General features: G+C 40.8%; 1 protein-coding gene across 4 annotated transcripts in view; it reads right to left on the reverse strand.

Annotated features, from left to right (window-relative positions):
- Window positions 1-18322, reverse strand: part of TPD52L1 (TPD52 like 1) — a 103131-nt gene that overhangs the window by 35594 nt on the left and 49215 nt on the right. For 3 of the 4 annotated variants that reach the window (XM_004587218.3, XM_058678784.1, XM_058678723.1), the window contains exon 2: window positions 2751-2866. In XM_004587218.3, the coding sequence (XP_004587275.2) occupies window positions 2751-2866 (116 nt within the window). Of the gene's footprint in view, window positions 1-2750; window positions 2867-17243; window positions 17355-18322 lie in introns of those variants that run through there. The other variant, XM_058678680.1, reaches the window with a different exon arrangement.

Below are 18322 nucleotides of genomic sequence, written 5' to 3' on the forward strand. Positions count from 1 at the left end.
GAATAGGCTGGTCCCTGAGGTACCTTGGGATTCAAGTGGTGGAAAGGCACAGCAGGCTCTTCCCTCAGACACAGAGAGGAGCTGCTTGTGAGCTGGGGTCGAGAAAGAATGGTGGTAGAACAAAGAGACAGAAAAACCAAGCTATCTTAGTTCTTCATTCAACCAACAAGACAATTGCCTGGAATGGGGGTAGTTGGTGGCACAGTATGCTAATCTTCCACCTGCAAATGTGCATTGGTACATATACATACATCCCCAAATCCTGAAAACTTAAAGGCACTTTACAGTGGTTTGTCTGTTACAGAGACTTGCTGAACTGACACAATTCTAGCTTAGTTAGTTATATCGGTTAGTTAGTCTACAGAACATAAATTTTAGATGCAATTCCATCATGAATCAGAATTTCAGGCTGCAGAATATTCAGTTACTTCAGCATCTGGTAGAGCTCTTTGGTCAGTGTATTCTGGTATGTGTGCCAATTCAGCTAAAGATCCAGTTAAAAATCCAGGCTGTGTGACTTGAGGCACTATGCTTACTGAAATTGTTTCCGGATATGCTGCGGAAACAAGCTGCTCTTTTATTGAAATTGGAATTATTTTGAAGCCGAGAACAGAAAGACAAATATGCCATAACCTCACTCACTTTGGGACTCTAAAAAAGTTGATTGCATAAAAGTACAAAGCGGAACAGTATATACCAGGAGCTTGGCAGGAGAGAGGAGGACCTGCAGAAAGCCTGGTCAATGGGAAACAAGTTTACAGCTAATCAGAATAAGTACTGGTGTTCTATTTGTACAGCAGGGTAACTACAGTCAACAGTATTAAATCTCAACATTTTAAAACAACTAGAAGAGGGCTGGCATTGTGGGGTAATGGGTAAAGCTGCTGCCTATGATGCTGGTACCCCAAATGGGCATCGGTCCCACTTCCAATCCAGCTTCCTGCTAAAGGCCTGAGAAAAACAGCAGAAAATGACCTGTTTGGGCCCCACCCCTATTTGAGAGACTCAAATGAGGCTGAGGACTTGCTGGGGCTATCTGAGCAGTGAACCACAGATGGAAGAGCTTTCTTTCTCTCCATGTTTGTGTCTCTCTGTGTCTGTAACTCTGACTTTCAAATAAGTAAATACATACTTTTAAAGATTAAAAAATAAAACAACTAGAAAGTACAATTTTTGAATGTCTCTCATAAAGAAATGACAGATGTTTGAAGTGACAGATATTTTGTATGTTGGTTTGATAAGTATAAAAGGTATGCATGAAACAAAACATTGCACTATATTCTATACATAAGAATGTACAGTTATTTGTCAATTAAAATAAAAAAAATCTTTAAAAAATTTAATGAAATATATCTTAGCATGTGTCTTGTAAAAGCACCTATATCATTTTTAATACTTTTATGAGCTGTCAGAAACACACTCTCAAAGGGCTAGACTTGAAGAGTCGAAATTAAACAAGGATATGGCATTAACATGGAATGCAAACTGCGTCCTCCACAGCTTGGGGCAGGCCTGAGCAGAAAAGATTTACTGCTGGTGGGAATAGGGTCTTCTTACCCTTTAGGCCGGGACCCACCATGAAGGAAGGCTCATCTCTGCTCCCCTGCTCCTGCTGTCTCATTTGGTTTGGGCAGCCTTTCCCCAGGGAAGTGAAGGGCTGTTGGCTGAGTGTGCATAAGGTTGAATGTGTTCAAGACTGAGTGAGGGGCCCGGCGCGGTGGCCTAGGATCCCAAATGGGTGCCGGTTCTAATCCAGGCAGCTCCACTTCCCATCCAGCTCTCTGCTTGTGGCCTGGGAAAGCAGTCAAGGACGGACCAAAGCCTTGGGACTCTGTACCCATGTGGGAGGCCTGGAGAAAGTCCCTGGCTCCTGGCTTTGGAACGGCACAGCACTGGCCGTTGTGGTCACTTGGGGAGTGAATCATGGGACAGAAGATCTTCCTCTCTGTCTCTCCTCCTCTCTGTATATCCGCCTTTCCAATAAAAATAAACAAATCTTAAAAAAAAAAAGACTGAATGAGTAGGCTGAGTGTGTGCACAAGGCTAAGTGTACAGGTTGAGTGTGAAAGGCTTGAGTGCGCACAAGATTGATCATGTGCAAGATTGAGTGCGTGCAAGGCTAAGTGTGCACAGGCTGAGCATACATAAGGCTGAGTGTGAGAGGCAGAGTGTGCACCACAAACAATAGGCATGAACACAGGGCTGCCTTCATGACTGAGTCCTGCATCTGCTTCCTTGCAAGTCCACATCCTGTGTACAACACCACAAGATCCACCAGGCCTCAGTTAATCATAGCTTTCCTCTCCACCCTTGAGCTTAATTCTTCTGCAAAAGGATCTACTCTTTTGCTTCTCTGATTCGATTTTCGTTAAACTCTCTTCAATGTGCTTGTTGAGCCAAGATGCTGAGACAAACCAAGAACCACTCTTTAAACATAGCCTGCCTTTATACCAGGGTCTTGAACGGGTTCCATCAAGTGTGTAAGCAATTTACTACTTCCAGATATCAGAAAAAAATGAATAGTGCATATTGAAAGCTACTAGTAATTACTGCTTAAGCAGACCAAGCACTTATTTTACCTCTGTAGCCAACAGTGATAGTTAGCATTACAGAAAATACCTTGGAAAAATGAATCATACTGCAATGCATTCATTAATCAAATTTTATTAAATACAACTGCAACATGAGACTTATTTTAAACTAAGAACAACCCTCAAGATGGAGAGAGCATCAAGTTTAACTAAACATACCTGGACTAATTCTGCCTTTAATTCCTCCTTTTCCTCCTCAGAGAGCATGCTAGAGAAGTCAGCACTGGCTACTGTGTCTTCATCTCTTCCTTGTAACGGATCAGTCTCCAACAAACCTTGAGGCAAAATATACAAAACATAATGCAATTTTTATAACAAATTTAGCTAATTTCTTTCAAAGCCACATGGACTAGATACACTGACAAACTGTTCTGCACTAAGCAGAATTTAGCTCCCCAAACTCATGCAGATGTGCAAATTCTGAAGGGCTGTGTTCGCAGTTGGTAGATTAAGGGTGGACACTTGCTCTAATTATACCATCTGAGTAGAGGGACCTACAGTAGATCATTAGGTTTTTGGGACATGCCCTGAGAGGGCAGTTTTTGCAGATGTAGGTGGTTAGTAATGTAAACCGAGTTTGGCCTAGCTCCCTCTGCTCCCTACTCACCACGTAATTCTTCCTACACACACACACACACACACACACACACACACACACACACACTACCAGGCACAGACTCCATCGGATGCCACACTCATGGAGCCACCCAACCGCACATTTCAACCATGACCTGAAATACACCTCTTCCATCCCAAGCAGCTCCTTTTGGGTATTTCACAGTAACAAAAATCTGATTTACACAATGACTCTCCATTGAAAAAAAAAAAAGTAAAACGTTTCTTGAATGTGTGAGGAGTTACAAGAAGGAACATGAAGAAGTCAAAGAACCAAGTGATGGGTGGGTGGGCCTTTGGCTTCACAGGTAAGATGTCACACCCCTACCAAGGCACCTGGCTGTCATCCCTGGCTCCAACCAGCCCCTCACTTCAGATTCTTGCTAGTGCAGACCTACTCAGGAGAGAGTCAGTGATAACTCCAATCACAAGGTCCCTGCCATCCACATGGGAGATTTGACCTGAGTGCTTTGTGCCCAACTATGGCTGTAACCATACACCATTGCAGGCATTTAGTAGTAATCTCTCTGTCTCTCCCCAGTCCCATAAAAATAAAGTGACAAATGGACACCTGCCGGAGTCCAGCTCCGGCCGAGGTTCGGAGCTCGGGAAGGGTGCGTGGATGAGGCGTGAAGAGAGAAAGAAAGGAGACGGACCACCAGATTCCTTGATCGTAGTGGACAAAGCGAGAAAGCTGTCCGCTTTATTTATACAGAAGCAGTACAAAGTTTTTTTCTTAGGGGCATATTGACATAGCTTCAGGGGGGCACAATTTACAACTTCTTGAGAAATGATTGAGGAAGGATTCCACATTCCTTGCTTATCTTGGCTTGCCAGTCTTCATCTGCTCTCCTCAGGTCTGGGCTATAACCTAGGCGCCATCTGTATCAACCAGACCCCTATCTTGTATGAGTTAAAAGGTCTGGGGCCTTGGTCTATGGGGATCGGGGTAATTGACATTAGTTGGCCATTAGGTCTGTACACTCACACAGTTTGTTAACCAAACAAGTAAAGCAAGGGTAAAAACGGGGGAAAGAATTGCAGTTAGCAATGAGCTAAGTTACTCTATTTAAGTTTCAACTCTACAATGGATGAGTGAGTGTTTCCAAAGACAATTCTACAAATTGTTTCAGTATTAGGCAAGGCATTATCCATTCCAACGTTGCAACCAAGAGTTTCTCAGTAGACAACACATCTTATGCAGTAATACACTCCTAATACAATTCTTATTCAACTTATCTATCACTAAATGGGAGAAATACATCAAGAGAGAAAAAACATGAAGATCTAAGACAAAAAGTTATAAACATTACATTCCTCCACAACTTCAGGCTCTACAACTTCATAAGTGATCAAACAATAATCAAAAATATATCTTTATGATGTTAGTGAAATCACCCTGTATTTCCTCTAGCTAAAAATTTATGAAAACAACTAAAACAGCTACATTTTCTATATTCTAAAGAATTGCAAGGACAGGCTAACCTTTAAGACCACAGTAACTATATTTTTTGCCTTAGCAGGATAGGCTTCATGGTTACAGTAGCTATATTCTTCATCATAGCAGGATGGCCTTTAGGGTCACAGTAACTATATTCTTTGTCATAGCAGAATGACCTTTAGGGTCACAGTAACAGGATAACTTTTAGGGTTCCTCTTATCAAGCCATTTCCTAGAAAGCATGATAAATATCTGGGCCAGATTTTCTGGCAATGGGTAAACAGCACAGACTTAATTATACTCCTGTGTGTAGTTAAAGGCCTACTCACCAGGACATCCTCAGTAACATTAACTCTTAAGCTCACATTGGTTGTAAAAGCCATCTCACAGGGGCAGACAATGCCTCAATAGATTACATAGTGGGGTGGTTGAGTGCCCATGCGAAGGGGAGTGAAAACTGCATCAAGGTGGTCAGAGATGAATCCACTTAGCCCTGCTAAGCAGCTGGTAGCTCCCCGGGCCCTGCCAGTCAGGGAGCTGTTCTCTTCACACCCTCGTGTTATACACACCTACTGCATGGACTCCATCAGACACCTGAGACAAAAACAAAATGATCTTTCAAATGATTCTCTATTTGTCACACAGGTGAATTCCTGATTTAATTTGTACTCTCTTACAGGAGTTAAGAAGAACTAAGGAGAATAGTTTAATTTGGCATCGCTGCACAGGGCTACTCCTGGGAGTCAGGGAAACTAGAGGGTAAATACTTTTTTCCAGTTCCTGGGTTGTGGTTAAGCTTCTGCCTGAAAGTTGCCATCCCATATAGGATCACCAGTTCCTAGTCTGTGTGTGATTGTGTGTGTGTGTGTGCCCCATGCCACTGTAACTGCCTTTCAACTAAAGAAATAACTTTTTAAAAATATAAACTTATCTCTTACTAAATTCTTCACTGACTCATAAGTCACACAGTAGCATCATTTTCTCCAAGGTTTTTAATTTTCAATTTTTAGCAACACAATGGTCATTCAGTGGCATGTCATTTAATTTCATGTTGTTGTAAATTTTCTTTTTCTTCTGTTGTTTACTTTGTTTTATGGCTTTTCCTTTAATGGAATGTATAGTAACCATGCAATGGAGACTATCATACCCAGATGTGAGCTTCAATGTAGCATGCAGCTCTACTTCCAAATCAAAGATGGACTTCCAATGAAACTCTTGGTTATATCTTGGCAATATGGTGGTGGACTCTCTGCCACTGTCCATCCCTACAATGCTATGATACACTAAAATAGCAGAGTGATGGAGTTAGAACTGTTAATGAAGGACTATGCTATCGTAAAGATATGGGGGAAATCAGTGGAGTGGAAAGGGGATTTGGGGAAGCGGTAAGGGAAATCCGAGAGCCTATGGAATTGTATGATAAAATAATTAAACATTGATTGATTAATTAATTAATTGATTGATTTTGAAGTGAAGGTGTAAGCCCAGGGGCTGGCATTGTAGCATAGCAGGTAAACTCATCACCTGCGATGCTGACATCCCATATAGGAGCTGTGTCAGGTCCTTTCTGATTCACTTCCAATCTAGCTTTCTATTAATAATTTGAGAAAAGCAGCATGGAGCCGGTGCTATGGCCTAGTGGACTAATCTTCTACCTGTGGCACCAGTATCTCATATGGGTGCTGGTTCGTGTACTGGCTGCTCCACTTCTGATCCAGCTCCCTGCACATGGCCTGCAAAAGCAGTAGAAGATGGCCCAAGTCCTTGAGAAACCTGGAAGAAGCTCCTGGCTCCCAGCTTTGGATCAGCTCAGTTCTGCCTGTTGCAGCCATTTGGGGAGCGAAGCAGAAGATGAAGATCTATCTTTGCTTTTCTCTGGATAAATCCTCATTTCAAATAAAAATAAATAAATAAATCTTTAAACATGAAGAAGTAGAAAAAGAAAGCAGAAAAGGAAGGAAAGAAGGAAGAAAGGAAGGAAGGAAGGAGAAAGAAAGAAAGGAAAAACAGCAAAATATCAAAAGATGATGGTTCAAGTGTTTGGTACTTGTTACCCCCGAGGGAAAGACTCATCTGAACTCTGGGTCTCTGTGTTTGGTCTGGTCCATCCCTGGTCTTTACGACCATCTACAGAGGGAACCAGCAGATGGAAGATCTTTCTCTTTCTCTCCTCTGTTCTGTGTGAGTGTGCATATCCATGTGTTTCTGTCTCTTCCATGTCTCTCTCTCTGTAACCTTTTCAAATTAATTAATTTTTTTAAAAGTAAAGCCATTCACAAGTAAATGTTACAGGTTCTTGTGGTTTTGTTTGTGTTTGTTTTTTTAAAGATTTATTTATTTTTATTGCAAAGTCAGATATACAGAGGAGGAGAGACAGAGAGGAAGATCCTTTGTGGATTCACTCCCCAAATGACCACAATGGCCGGAGCTGAACTGATTGGAAGCCAGGAGCTCTTCCAGGTCTCCCACATGGGTGCAGGGTCCCAAGGCTTTGGGCTGTCCTTAACTGCTTTCCCAAGCCAAAGGCAGGAAGCTGAATGGGAAGCGGGGCTGCTGGGACACGAACTGGTGCCCACATGATATTCTGGTGCATGCAAAGTGAGGACTTAAGCCACGAGTTTACCACACCAGGCCCTGCTTTTGTTTATTTATTTAAATGCTTTGTACCTCATAGGGACCCGTAAGGAAAAGTGCTCATCTTGAAACTCAGTAGTGAATAAAGAGATTTAAAAACTTCTCTCCTTAGAACCCACAGCGCTGGATGGGGCTGTAGGTGAGCATGTCTGTAGAACGCACACTGCTTGGGGGGTGCGCAGGCACTTCCAGATCAGACTCTGAGATAGGAGGGCCTTTGCCACTTTGGATGTGAAGTGGCTACAGCCTGCGAAAACATCCTACATACACGGTGCTGGAAGTGGATGACACGGGCAAGGTCTGGGTTCTTGATGTCACTGTCACGCAACAGAAAATCCCTCAAATAGGCTCAAGTTGTACTATCATGAGAAACTATGTGAAGCATGGCCTGGAGCCTTGGCATCTGGCCTATTGTCTGTTCTCTGGAGGATGCATGAAATCAGTGTCATGTAAGTTACAACTTATAGCAAAGCTGGCATTTGAACAACTGTGAGGAAAAGATTTTTTAATAAAGTGTCTGGAAATAGTCATCCATGTAGAAATAGCTAAATTAGGCATTTTATACCTTTCATGGGGTCAAAACTATGAGCGTTTTGGAAGACAATCTAGAGGGCTTTATATTTAAACCTCTGTGTGGGAAGGGATTTCTTATCACTCAAATAAATGCAAATCATGAATGAAAGAATGGATAGGACTAAGACTGTCCTTTCATCAAACAATCAAATGGAAATGAAATGATAAGCCACTATCTGGAAGGCAGTATATGCCACATGTATAAATACCAGAAGAATCATTCCCAAAATACGCAGAATTCCCACAAACCAATTTTAAAAACGGAAATAACCCAACAGAAAGTGTAAGCCAATTATTTCAAATGGTCTTTTTGTAAACAACAAATATTTAATAAACCTTAGAAAAGCATGCTCAATTTTATTGTTCAGAGAAATACCAATTATATCATTTCATTCATTTCATATCATCACAGTCATGGAGTGTTACGGTTTGAAAGCTGTTGGTTCTCCCTGAGGCTCATGTACTAGAGGCTGGGTCTTCATTGTGCTTATGCCAGAAGGTAGAACCTTTTATTTCAGAATCAAGGGGCAGGCAAAAGAGGAGTTGGATGAAAAGTTAGCCAGAGACCAGGATTGAGGTGCTGCAGCCTAAATCAGCACTCCCATATTAGAGGGCAGATTCAACTCCCAACTGCTCTGTTTCTAATCCAGTCCCCTGCTCTGTCTGCTAAGGCACTTGGGAAGGCACCAGACTATGGCCCAAGTGATGGTGTCCCTGCATTCAACAGGGAGACCTGGATGGAACTCCTGGCTCCCTGCTTCCTGCTAGCCTAGCCCCAGCTCCTGTGGGCCTTTGGAAACTGAAATAGTAAAGGAAAAGCTCTCTCTGGGTTTATTCGGGTTTTTTTTGTTTTTGTTTTTGTTTTTGTTTTTGTTTTTTTGCCACTCTTCGAAATAAATAAATCTATTTGAAAAGAAAGGAATTCACCAATATTCCCCAATAAAAATAAGTCAACATCAAAAGAGGGTGGGGTAAGCACCAAGTTAAAAAATACAAGTGACAGATGATAATGTGAGAAGAGTAATAAAATAAAAGCAAATTGCCTAGTTACCGTGGAAATAGGTATTACAGAAGAATAAAAACATACTTTTTAATGAACACAATTATCAGTGAGCAAAATTACTGAAGAATCAGTTTTTGTAAAGCAGATTCTACTGTATTAGGAACCAATTTCATGAACTTGGCTCTGTTTTCCATCACATAAACTTTGTTTCTCTCCTACCACTGAAGACTGGAAGAGCTTTACATCTGAATTCACAAGATCTGGAATTATAGTAGTGGGTTTGCACCAAGTTGTAAAGTACATTTGATTTCAATTATTTCGTCTGTATAACAGACACCTGCTCTTACAATTAAATGTTAATTAGATTATATATGTGAACGTTCTTCTCATTGATATATCTCAGCACACTGCTGAAATGGAAGGGTAATAATTTCTGAAAACAATAATGTGTTATATCCTCTTTTACCTCTCCAAGATTATAATCTTTCCCCAGCTGGTCTAAGGTGTCCATCTACTTTAAGAGTGAAAGAAAAGTAAAAGAAAAGGTTAATATTTAGATTTTGGTGTTTGAAGTTGGATTTGCCAACAAGACAATAGTTATGTAAAATAGATATATTTTTAGGAGGGACTGTTGTAAATTTCTTTATTTCCCTTGTAACATCTCCAATGCCTAGCACGGGATACCCAGGTCAGGCAGTACCCTTTAAGTACACTGTGCACAAGGATTTACCAAGGATATATGTGCCTTTTCTAGCCTTGGGACATAGGAGGAGTAAGAAATGGAGAAAATATTTTAATAAGCATAATAAATAAAAATCATGACAGGTCTGATTAGAATGAAGGAACTGTGCTTCCTCCCTGGCCAGGTGAGATCTTTGCAGCTCTCTGCAGGTATGGGTTAAACTACTCATCAAAAGCTGTCTCATGGCTGCCTTGCCTATGCCAACATTTGGCTAGGGATGACTCCGTTCAAATTCACATGCAGAGCTGAATCACATGACAGACTGCTCCATATCTGCCCGAGAAACCCTCTGACCCACTGGATCCAGCCTTGTTGATGACCTGCATTCACAGGACATGGGACCCAGCCTCCAGTTGCTAGGCTTCAGCTAAGGCTAATCTGGCAACAAGGCCTATATTTAATTAGTCCATTCTGGAATCTATTAAAAAACACTGAAGGTCTGGTGCCACTACACACTGGCTAAATCCTCGCCTTACATGTGCTGGAATCCCATATGAGCACCTGTTCATATTGCAGCTGCTCTACTTCCCTTCCTTCTCCCTGCTTGTGGCTTGAGAAAGCAGCAAAGGATGATCCAAATCCTTGCAACCTTGTACACATGTGGGACACCCAAAAAAAGTTCCTGGCTCCCGTCTTCAGATTGGCTCAGCTCCAGCCACTGTGGACACTTGGGGAGTGAACCAGCAGACAAAAGATCTTTGTCTCCTTTTCTCTGTAAATCTGACTTTCCAATAAAAATAAATATAAATACACTTGATAAATGGTAATTTTTACAGAATATATCTTGATTTCTTATAGCTCTGGATGCTAAGAAGTGCAAGGTCTAGAAGGTACAGCTTTCTTGCTACGTCACTTCATAGTAGCATTGGAAGGGCAAGTCTGAAGAAGGGAGGGGCAGGGCAAACTCATCTACCCTGGTGCTTATGGCCCTACTCCCACTGCTGCCTGACTTAATCATCTCTTAAAAGTTCCACCTCCTGGTTCTATTGCACTGGAGCTTGACTTTCCATCATATGAACTTAGAGGAACACATGAAAGTCTTTCCTGTCTTATGCCTTTTTCAATAATAGTAGAGACAATGTGGCAAGTAGAATTCAAGAGGCATTCAGCATCCACATCCACTTAGTGTATGCTGTCAATCATTCCCATGGATTAGGCTTTGGCTCCATGGCACTAATAACCATGGGTTAAAATGATTCCAGACCAGGATATGGTTTCAGATCACTAACCACATCTTATACTCTGGTTTCTCTTCAAATCGTATAAATCTTTCGCCTTTTACTAACCACATCTTGCATTGGTGACAAATACGTAAAAGTTATACGGCTTCTTTTAAAGGTTATGTTAATACGGTATTATTTAAAGAAAAACAAATCTGGCTATGTAACCAGAGACAAAAATGTAGTTTCAAAAGGAATAAAGGAATAAAAATAGATTTAAGAAAGAGGGTTAAAATTAAAATTTCCTATGTATTAAATAATAGATTTAAGACTGTAAGATTTATAACTTAGTCACAATTTCTTCATGATACTTGATTAAAAATAACTCAGGAATCCTTTTAATATAAACTTCAAAATATGTACATTTATTCTCCCAAAGGAAAATTATTGAGCTAATCTCATTACTGTTGGATTTATTATTATCTCTGAATGCATACAAAAAAAGCTAGCATAAGTCAATTCTAGAAGCGTGGAAATTAAAGACATAAACAGCTTATTCACTGGAACCCTACCTTCTTTAATAAATCTATCATGATGTCGTAAATATTACTTCTCATGCAACTTTGTCAAGGAGGTATTTTGGGTTTATTTGTTAATGACTTGCACGTAAGTTATCATTGAATCCCATGTAGAACAGAAAGGATCTTCAGTGAGTTTTTTCCTGTTGTCCTTGAAGTCTAGCAGAGATTTCAAAAGCCAAGAACAGTGGGTGCTCTACATCATCATATCCTAAACCCTTGGCTTGAACACAGAGCACAACATGCCGTGTTATTCTAAAACTGGTTCTCTGGGGCTGAGGTCACCTGCCTCTAGCCTTTGAGACGGAAATGAAAGTACAGTAGGGAAAAAGTGGCCTTGTAGGAGGACATTTGCATACAAAAACAATCCACCAGAGCAAACAAAGCACTCTCACTTCACAAGGAACAGCCCTTCCCACCTGCATGCATCTTTCCATCTTTGCTTATCTAATATAAAATACACTTTTGCCTCCCAGTTCTAACATCCCATGCATCAGGATGCTGCTTACAACATACAATTCACTAGCAACATATTTTTCTTTCTTTAATGGTATATGATAGTTACGTTAAAGTCTTTTGGCCGCTTATGTTAAAATATCTAGATGTCTTTAGGAAACTGGGTTCACCATACCTTGCCTTTCACAGCAAGAGCCTCGTAATAGCACAGGCCAAGAAGAACCCGTGGTTCCATTTGGATCACATCTCCATTCAACTCAAGTGGAGTGATCACCCAAGAGTTGGGGTTTTCCAAGTTGATGAAGGGGCCTTAAGGCTTAAGCTTGAAGGCAAGGGCATGAAACAGTTATTTTTCAGGAAGCTAAGTAGCATAAATCAACTCTAAAGTCCAATATAAGAGTTCTAAGTGTGCTTGGGAAATCAATAAAGCCCCTTCTGCACTGTTGTCAGTGCTGGCGTGGGCATCACACAGTACTTTATCCACACCTGGCCCACTCTTAGGCACTCACTACTTTGTCCCTAGTATCATGACTATTTGGTCACATGTCTTACCTCCTTCCTAAAATATACAGAAGGAAGAAAACCAGTTTTGTATACTCTAGCAGCCTCAGTTTTTCCTGTCATGATGATGGAGGGGCAGCTCACAGCCAACAGCAAAATGCACTTGTCCCCAGAGCTACTGATGAGAAAATATCTCCAGAAATAGTAACCCAGTCACCTGAACGTCTCAATAAAGGGTACAAACAAAAAGCATAAGATGACAATAGAAGCTCAAGAGATTGTAAAGAGTGACGTTCACTCTCGCTTTCTCTACCAAAGATGGCATGTTTTTCATTTTCCAAATAAGAAAAACACAGCTTAGAAAGTTACAGGATTTACCCACACTCACATGGTTGACAAAGGATAGCCTTGAGATTTGAATGCAAATTCATTATGTTACAGTGTTTACATTGTTTTAACATGACTACATGACCCCATGTGGGCATTAGATAGGAACCCAAATGCCTTGATATCTTATCTATCCGAGCCTCTCATCAAACCCTCTGCTCACTAGGGCTGGGATTTACTGAAGGCCAAGGTCTGGAGGGAATTTCACTTGCTCCACAACAAGCAGTAGGAAGAGCACAGGATGAGCTTTTGTCTCCCAAATTCTCTTTAACAAGATTTGCTCAAGTAATATTTGCTTAACTAATCCCCTAGGATTAAGAAGATCAAGCCTCCTTGGTATCATCTTTGCATCATCTATGACATTTGTCTGTCCGTTTCAGTTCTGATTGCTATGAAAAGGATGCAAGCTTCTAGTATTACACACTTAGCCTGACTACTACAATCCTGACTAGTTTCATCTCTGTTTGCATTCTTCGCTCCCATCAGCCAATCTATACAACAATACAACACTCGAGTTAGTATTTTGAGCACATTGCCTTAGACAACTCTCAAGCCCAAATTTGAAAATTCTTATGCTAGCTTTCAAACCTCCCACAGCTGACTACAAGGGAAGATTTTAGTCAGATTTTCCCATGAAAGCCTCTACACCAATCAGGCTGTCCCACGCACTGTTCCTCAGCTGTGGCCTCTTCATTTCTGTGCTTTTGTGTCATTAGGTCACATCCAAAACTCTGTCTTCTTACTCCCCAGTTTCATTTCTAAGAACCTCACCAAGTTGCTTACAGCACCAGAATAACAGGTGTCATGCTATGTGCCTTAATTTTATCTAAATGTAGGCTTTTGGCCCCATATACCTAATATATACATTACTCTTATCACTATATGTTGAATAGAGTAAAAATTTCAGTTAAAATTGCATTATAAATGGAACTAAGAGCCATAAACCACATATTAATATAATTGTAGTTGATGTTTCTGAGGAAAATGTTTCGAATACCATCCTGTAAACATGTATTGATCCTCTGAATGTGTCCAGAACACATGAATCATTACTATTAATAGCACTGCTTAAAACAGATTTATTGAATTTCTATTGGAAAGTCAGATATGCAGAAAGAAGGAGAGACAGAAGGAAGATTCACTCTCCAAGCAGCCCCAACAGCTGGAGTCGCACTGATCTGAAGCCAGGACCCTGGAGCCTCCTCTGGGTCTCCCATGTGGGTATAGGGTCCCAAGGCTTTGGGCCGTCCTCGACTGTTTTCCCAGGCCACAAATGGGAGGAGGATGCAAAGCAGGGCCTCCGGAATTAGAACCAGTGCCCATATGGTATCCCAGTGCATGCAAAGTGAGGACTCCAGCTGCTAGGCTACCACACAGAGCCCAATAGCACTGTTTTAAAAGCTGTGGTTTCATTTGATAACATGGCTAGAAAAATTACATTTGTAATACTCAGTCTGAGAGTTTACTAATCAGTTGAATAAATACTTTTATATTTTTGGCTAAGAATTTTATCTGAAGATACTTCTGAAGCTGTAACTAAATAAATCCTTGCACTTGGCCTTTTGGGGTGTTTTAAAATTTGCCACTTAGAAGATAGTCCAAGTATATACATATATTCTAATAAATGGGTTGTATAAAGGAGACTACCATACTGGGAAGTGAAGTTATGCTGCAGTGTGCATCTCTACTCCTGAATAAAAGCCGGACTCCCAGTGAAACAGTTAAATATATCTTGACAATATAGTATTAGATGTTCTACTTTGCCTATGCCTACAATGCCATGATGTACTTAAATAGCAGGATGTTAAACCTGTAACTGTTACCAAAGGACTATACTACCCTAATAATGTCAGGGATCTGGGGAGGGAATGGTGGGAGGGGAATGGTAAGGAAGGCGAAAGGGGAGAATCACTATATCTACAAAACTGTATCATGGAAAATAATAATATTTTTTAAAAGACAGTCCAAATTCCTACACACTTATTAAAAGTGACTCTAATCTAAAGAAAGATGTGTGACTGACCAAACTTTAACTTTGGCTAAAAAGGGAAGTGGAACACTCTTAAATAAAAACATCAACAAACACTTGGAACCATTTCCTTCCACTTACCATTCTTCCATGTGTACAATGTGACTGTCTGCTTACCACAGAAGGAAACATACTGATAACCCTTAGGTTGGCTATGCACTAAAGAAGCCACCAATATTCTATAGAATATCAAAATTAGCTGAAAGTATGTGGCACCTGATAGTTAACCAAATACTATATAGTTCAATCTTTAAGAAATTCAAATCAGTTACACATTTATGGGGTGACAGAAGCTTAAATGATCATTTTTCACTTTTGTAAGAAAGACCTGTCCAGGACTGCTATACACCTCAGCATATGACTCCAGCATGCTTGAAGAAGCCTCATTACCCAATGTTTCTTAGTCGCAAGCTCAACCTATGCCCACGGGCTGCTCCAGAGGGTATTGCCAGCTGTGGGCATTTGGAGAGATGAGTAGGACCTGTTCCCTTAAGTTACAAGGAAACAGCCCAGGGCTATGAGAGAAGCTTGCTTCAGCACATTATTTCACTGAGCTAGCTAGCAAAAATGCCACCTCATCAGGACACATCTTTAATTACTGTGTAAAGCCAACTGGACTTTCAGGCTGAGCTCCCGAAGTGGGCATATTTGAGGGATGTTGTATTCAAAGCTATCAGCTGTGGGTTTTTTATGTCCCAAAACTTTATTTTGCCAGTTCACACTAATGATACTTCCTACTAACAAGTCTCCTGAGAGACTGAATCGCACAATAGACCAAATATCTTCACAGCAAATTCATAACATCAGAATGAAATCTACTCGACAGACTTAATGAACAGCAGAAGATTATGTAATAAAGACCAGGGAGAGCTGGAAACTTCAAATTATTGTAGCACTTAATCTGTTGTATTTTAATTCCGTAATTTTAGTTGTGTGATTTGTTGCCACTAACTTCTTTTAGATTGCAAGGGGCTTTATTCTTTGTATCACCACTGCCTTTCTTTAGTAAACACTCAATAAACAGTGTGTGATAATTAACCATCATGGCCTTACACAGTAAGTCTATACACTGATTCTGATACTGTGCAAGGAGACATCTCTCTTCTTGCAGCATTGAAGGTAAGATGGCCAATACACATGACCAATGCAATTATTACTGATAAGGACAGGAAATAATATGTGACAAAAAATGTAACCATTTGAATGTATCGATGCCATTATTCCATTTTTAATACCTTGACTCCTTCAAGGACTACAATAAGCCAGAAGCCAGCTTTCAATCAACCAAAAATTCTCAGGTAAAACAAACCCTAAATCTCCACTTCTTTAGAAAAGCCACAAGGAAGTACAGAGAGAAAGATTAAAATGAATCAGGCTCCTCATGGTATGATGATGACCCTAGCAGGGCCAATCCCACTTGGTACCTGAAGACATCGATAGCAGACCCCGTCCACCATCCAGACAAGCTGAAAACTCAAGGACTTGTGTACCCGTGCTGTCTCTTCATGTCACTAGCACACAACAGTGTTCTAGTTTCCAACCTCAACGTTGGTGTTTGAACATATCAATAAAGAGAGTTTTGTTTGACAGTGAACAATATAGAATATTTGTAAAAACTGTTCTAGAAGTAGACCAAGGGAATGAGCATGAATGAAAACCAGAAATAAAGCAGCTTCAGTTCCTTACAGATGGAGTGGTAGATGCGTTCCTTCGGGGCAGCTTCAGAACTTCACTCCACTGGGGGCAGCCTGACACAGAACCAAAGGAGGAGTGTCGCAGACCTGAGCTTTTATCTCCGACAAGAGGTCACATGACCTCGGCTGTTGTATTATTAGCTCTAAGTCACCGCTCTCAAAACCACAGAGGAGAATGCCAGTTAAAATTTCAAGTAGAAGATACAAAACATTTTTCACACATCTGTTTGCCCAATCTCGTACATTCTAAACTTAAGAAGAAGGCACTTTGGGTACTTTTCCCATTTCTGATCACTATTTGCTGCTCTTAAAAGGCACAGTTTGACACATGCAACCTAGATGCATATTGAATAAGATACAAGTCACACAGAAACAACCCAAAAATAAAGTCATGGAAACATAACAGACCCAAATTTAGGAATAAAAATTAAACAAATGGCTAAGACAAAACAAAAAATATGTAACGTTCCTGGTGTATAGACTCCAGGAACTTCCTTCTCTGAGTAAACTCCCCCACTGCATAGGGAAAAATAAGGAAAAATGCTTCAGGAATAGATGTAGAAAAGCCAGAAATACCTGGGTCATCCAAACCTTCAAATCATCATCTTTTCTTCTTCCACCTTCGCATCATAACACAACCCTTACTCTCCCCCAACACACACACATAAAATTCTCAAAAACACACAAAAGGCAAACTTCCCGGCCATATATTTGTGCTCCAAGCAAAAAGAGAAATGCTCTCACTTATGCTAAAAGGAAACTTCAGGGTAACACATTGTTCTAAATTCAAAATGATTAATAGAAATCAACACCTGTTCCATTTAAGATGCAATTCCTCACCTTTCTCTTCCTTTCCTCCTCCCCGTTTTCAAAGTAGACTTGAGAAATGAATTTTCTTCTCTTTTTTTTTTGAAAAGGTAGATTCTTTATCCATCTGTTTACCTCTTTTCTGGAAAATATTTATTTTATTTGAAAGGCAGAGAGACAGGTGGAGATTTTTCCATTTGCTGGTTAACGACCCAAATGCTGGAAAGAGCCAGGATTGAGCCACACCAAAACCAGGGGCCAGGAAATCCATCTGAGTTTCTTCTATGGGTGGCAAGATCCAACCACTTGAGCCATCATCTGCTCCCTCTCAGGAGGCACTTTAGCACTAAGCCAGAATGGAAGCAAGGAATCTAAGATTGAACCAGATACTCTCATGTGGGACACGCTCAGGCAGCGTGTTAACTGCTATGCTAAAACACCTCTTCTCAGGATGGCACAGTGCAGGCAGAGCTCCCCAGATGGGAGCTGGATCCAGCCCAATCCAGCTCCCTGCTGTGATGGTCTTAAAAATTGTGAAAGAATGAGAAAAGGAGCATGGCTTGAGTCCTTGACCCCTGCAGCCATGTGGGAGACCTGGAGGAAACTCCTGGCTCCTGGCTTCAGTTCCTACCATTGTGGCCATTTGGAAAATGAGCCAACAAATAGATGTGTCTCTCCTCACTAAAAATAAAACAAAACATTAAAAAAGCCAACTTTCAAAAACTGGATTTCTTATTCAAACACAAGTATTTGATTATCTGAGTCTTCCTGAGACACCATCACACCCCACCTATTCCCAAGGACTCTTGGATCTCTCTCCCTCTCTCTCTTTCCTTTTTTTTTTTTTCTTGGATCTCTTTTTATCCACACAGCCCCTGAGGGAGTAAGAAAGACACAGCTGGGCATGCAGTCAGCAGCAGTGGACAGACTCCTGAGTTGTTCCTTAGATACTCACCCAAATTTATAAAGTGCTGCATTCACAACTCATGTGGGGAAAACAGTAAATCCATTCCCTTGACAATGGCAATGGAAGACACCCATAATGAACACAAAGTGGGATAAAGTGCAACTTTCCACCCAAGACAAATTTAAGGAAAGGGCTAGAAAGCAAA

The sequence above is a fragment of the Ochotona princeps genome, chromosome 1 (assembly GCF_030435755.1).
Source record: "Ochotona princeps isolate mOchPri1 chromosome 1, mOchPri1.hap1, whole genome shotgun sequence".
NCBI classification, from domain to species: domain Eukaryota; kingdom Metazoa; phylum Chordata; class Mammalia; order Lagomorpha; family Ochotonidae; genus Ochotona; species Ochotona princeps.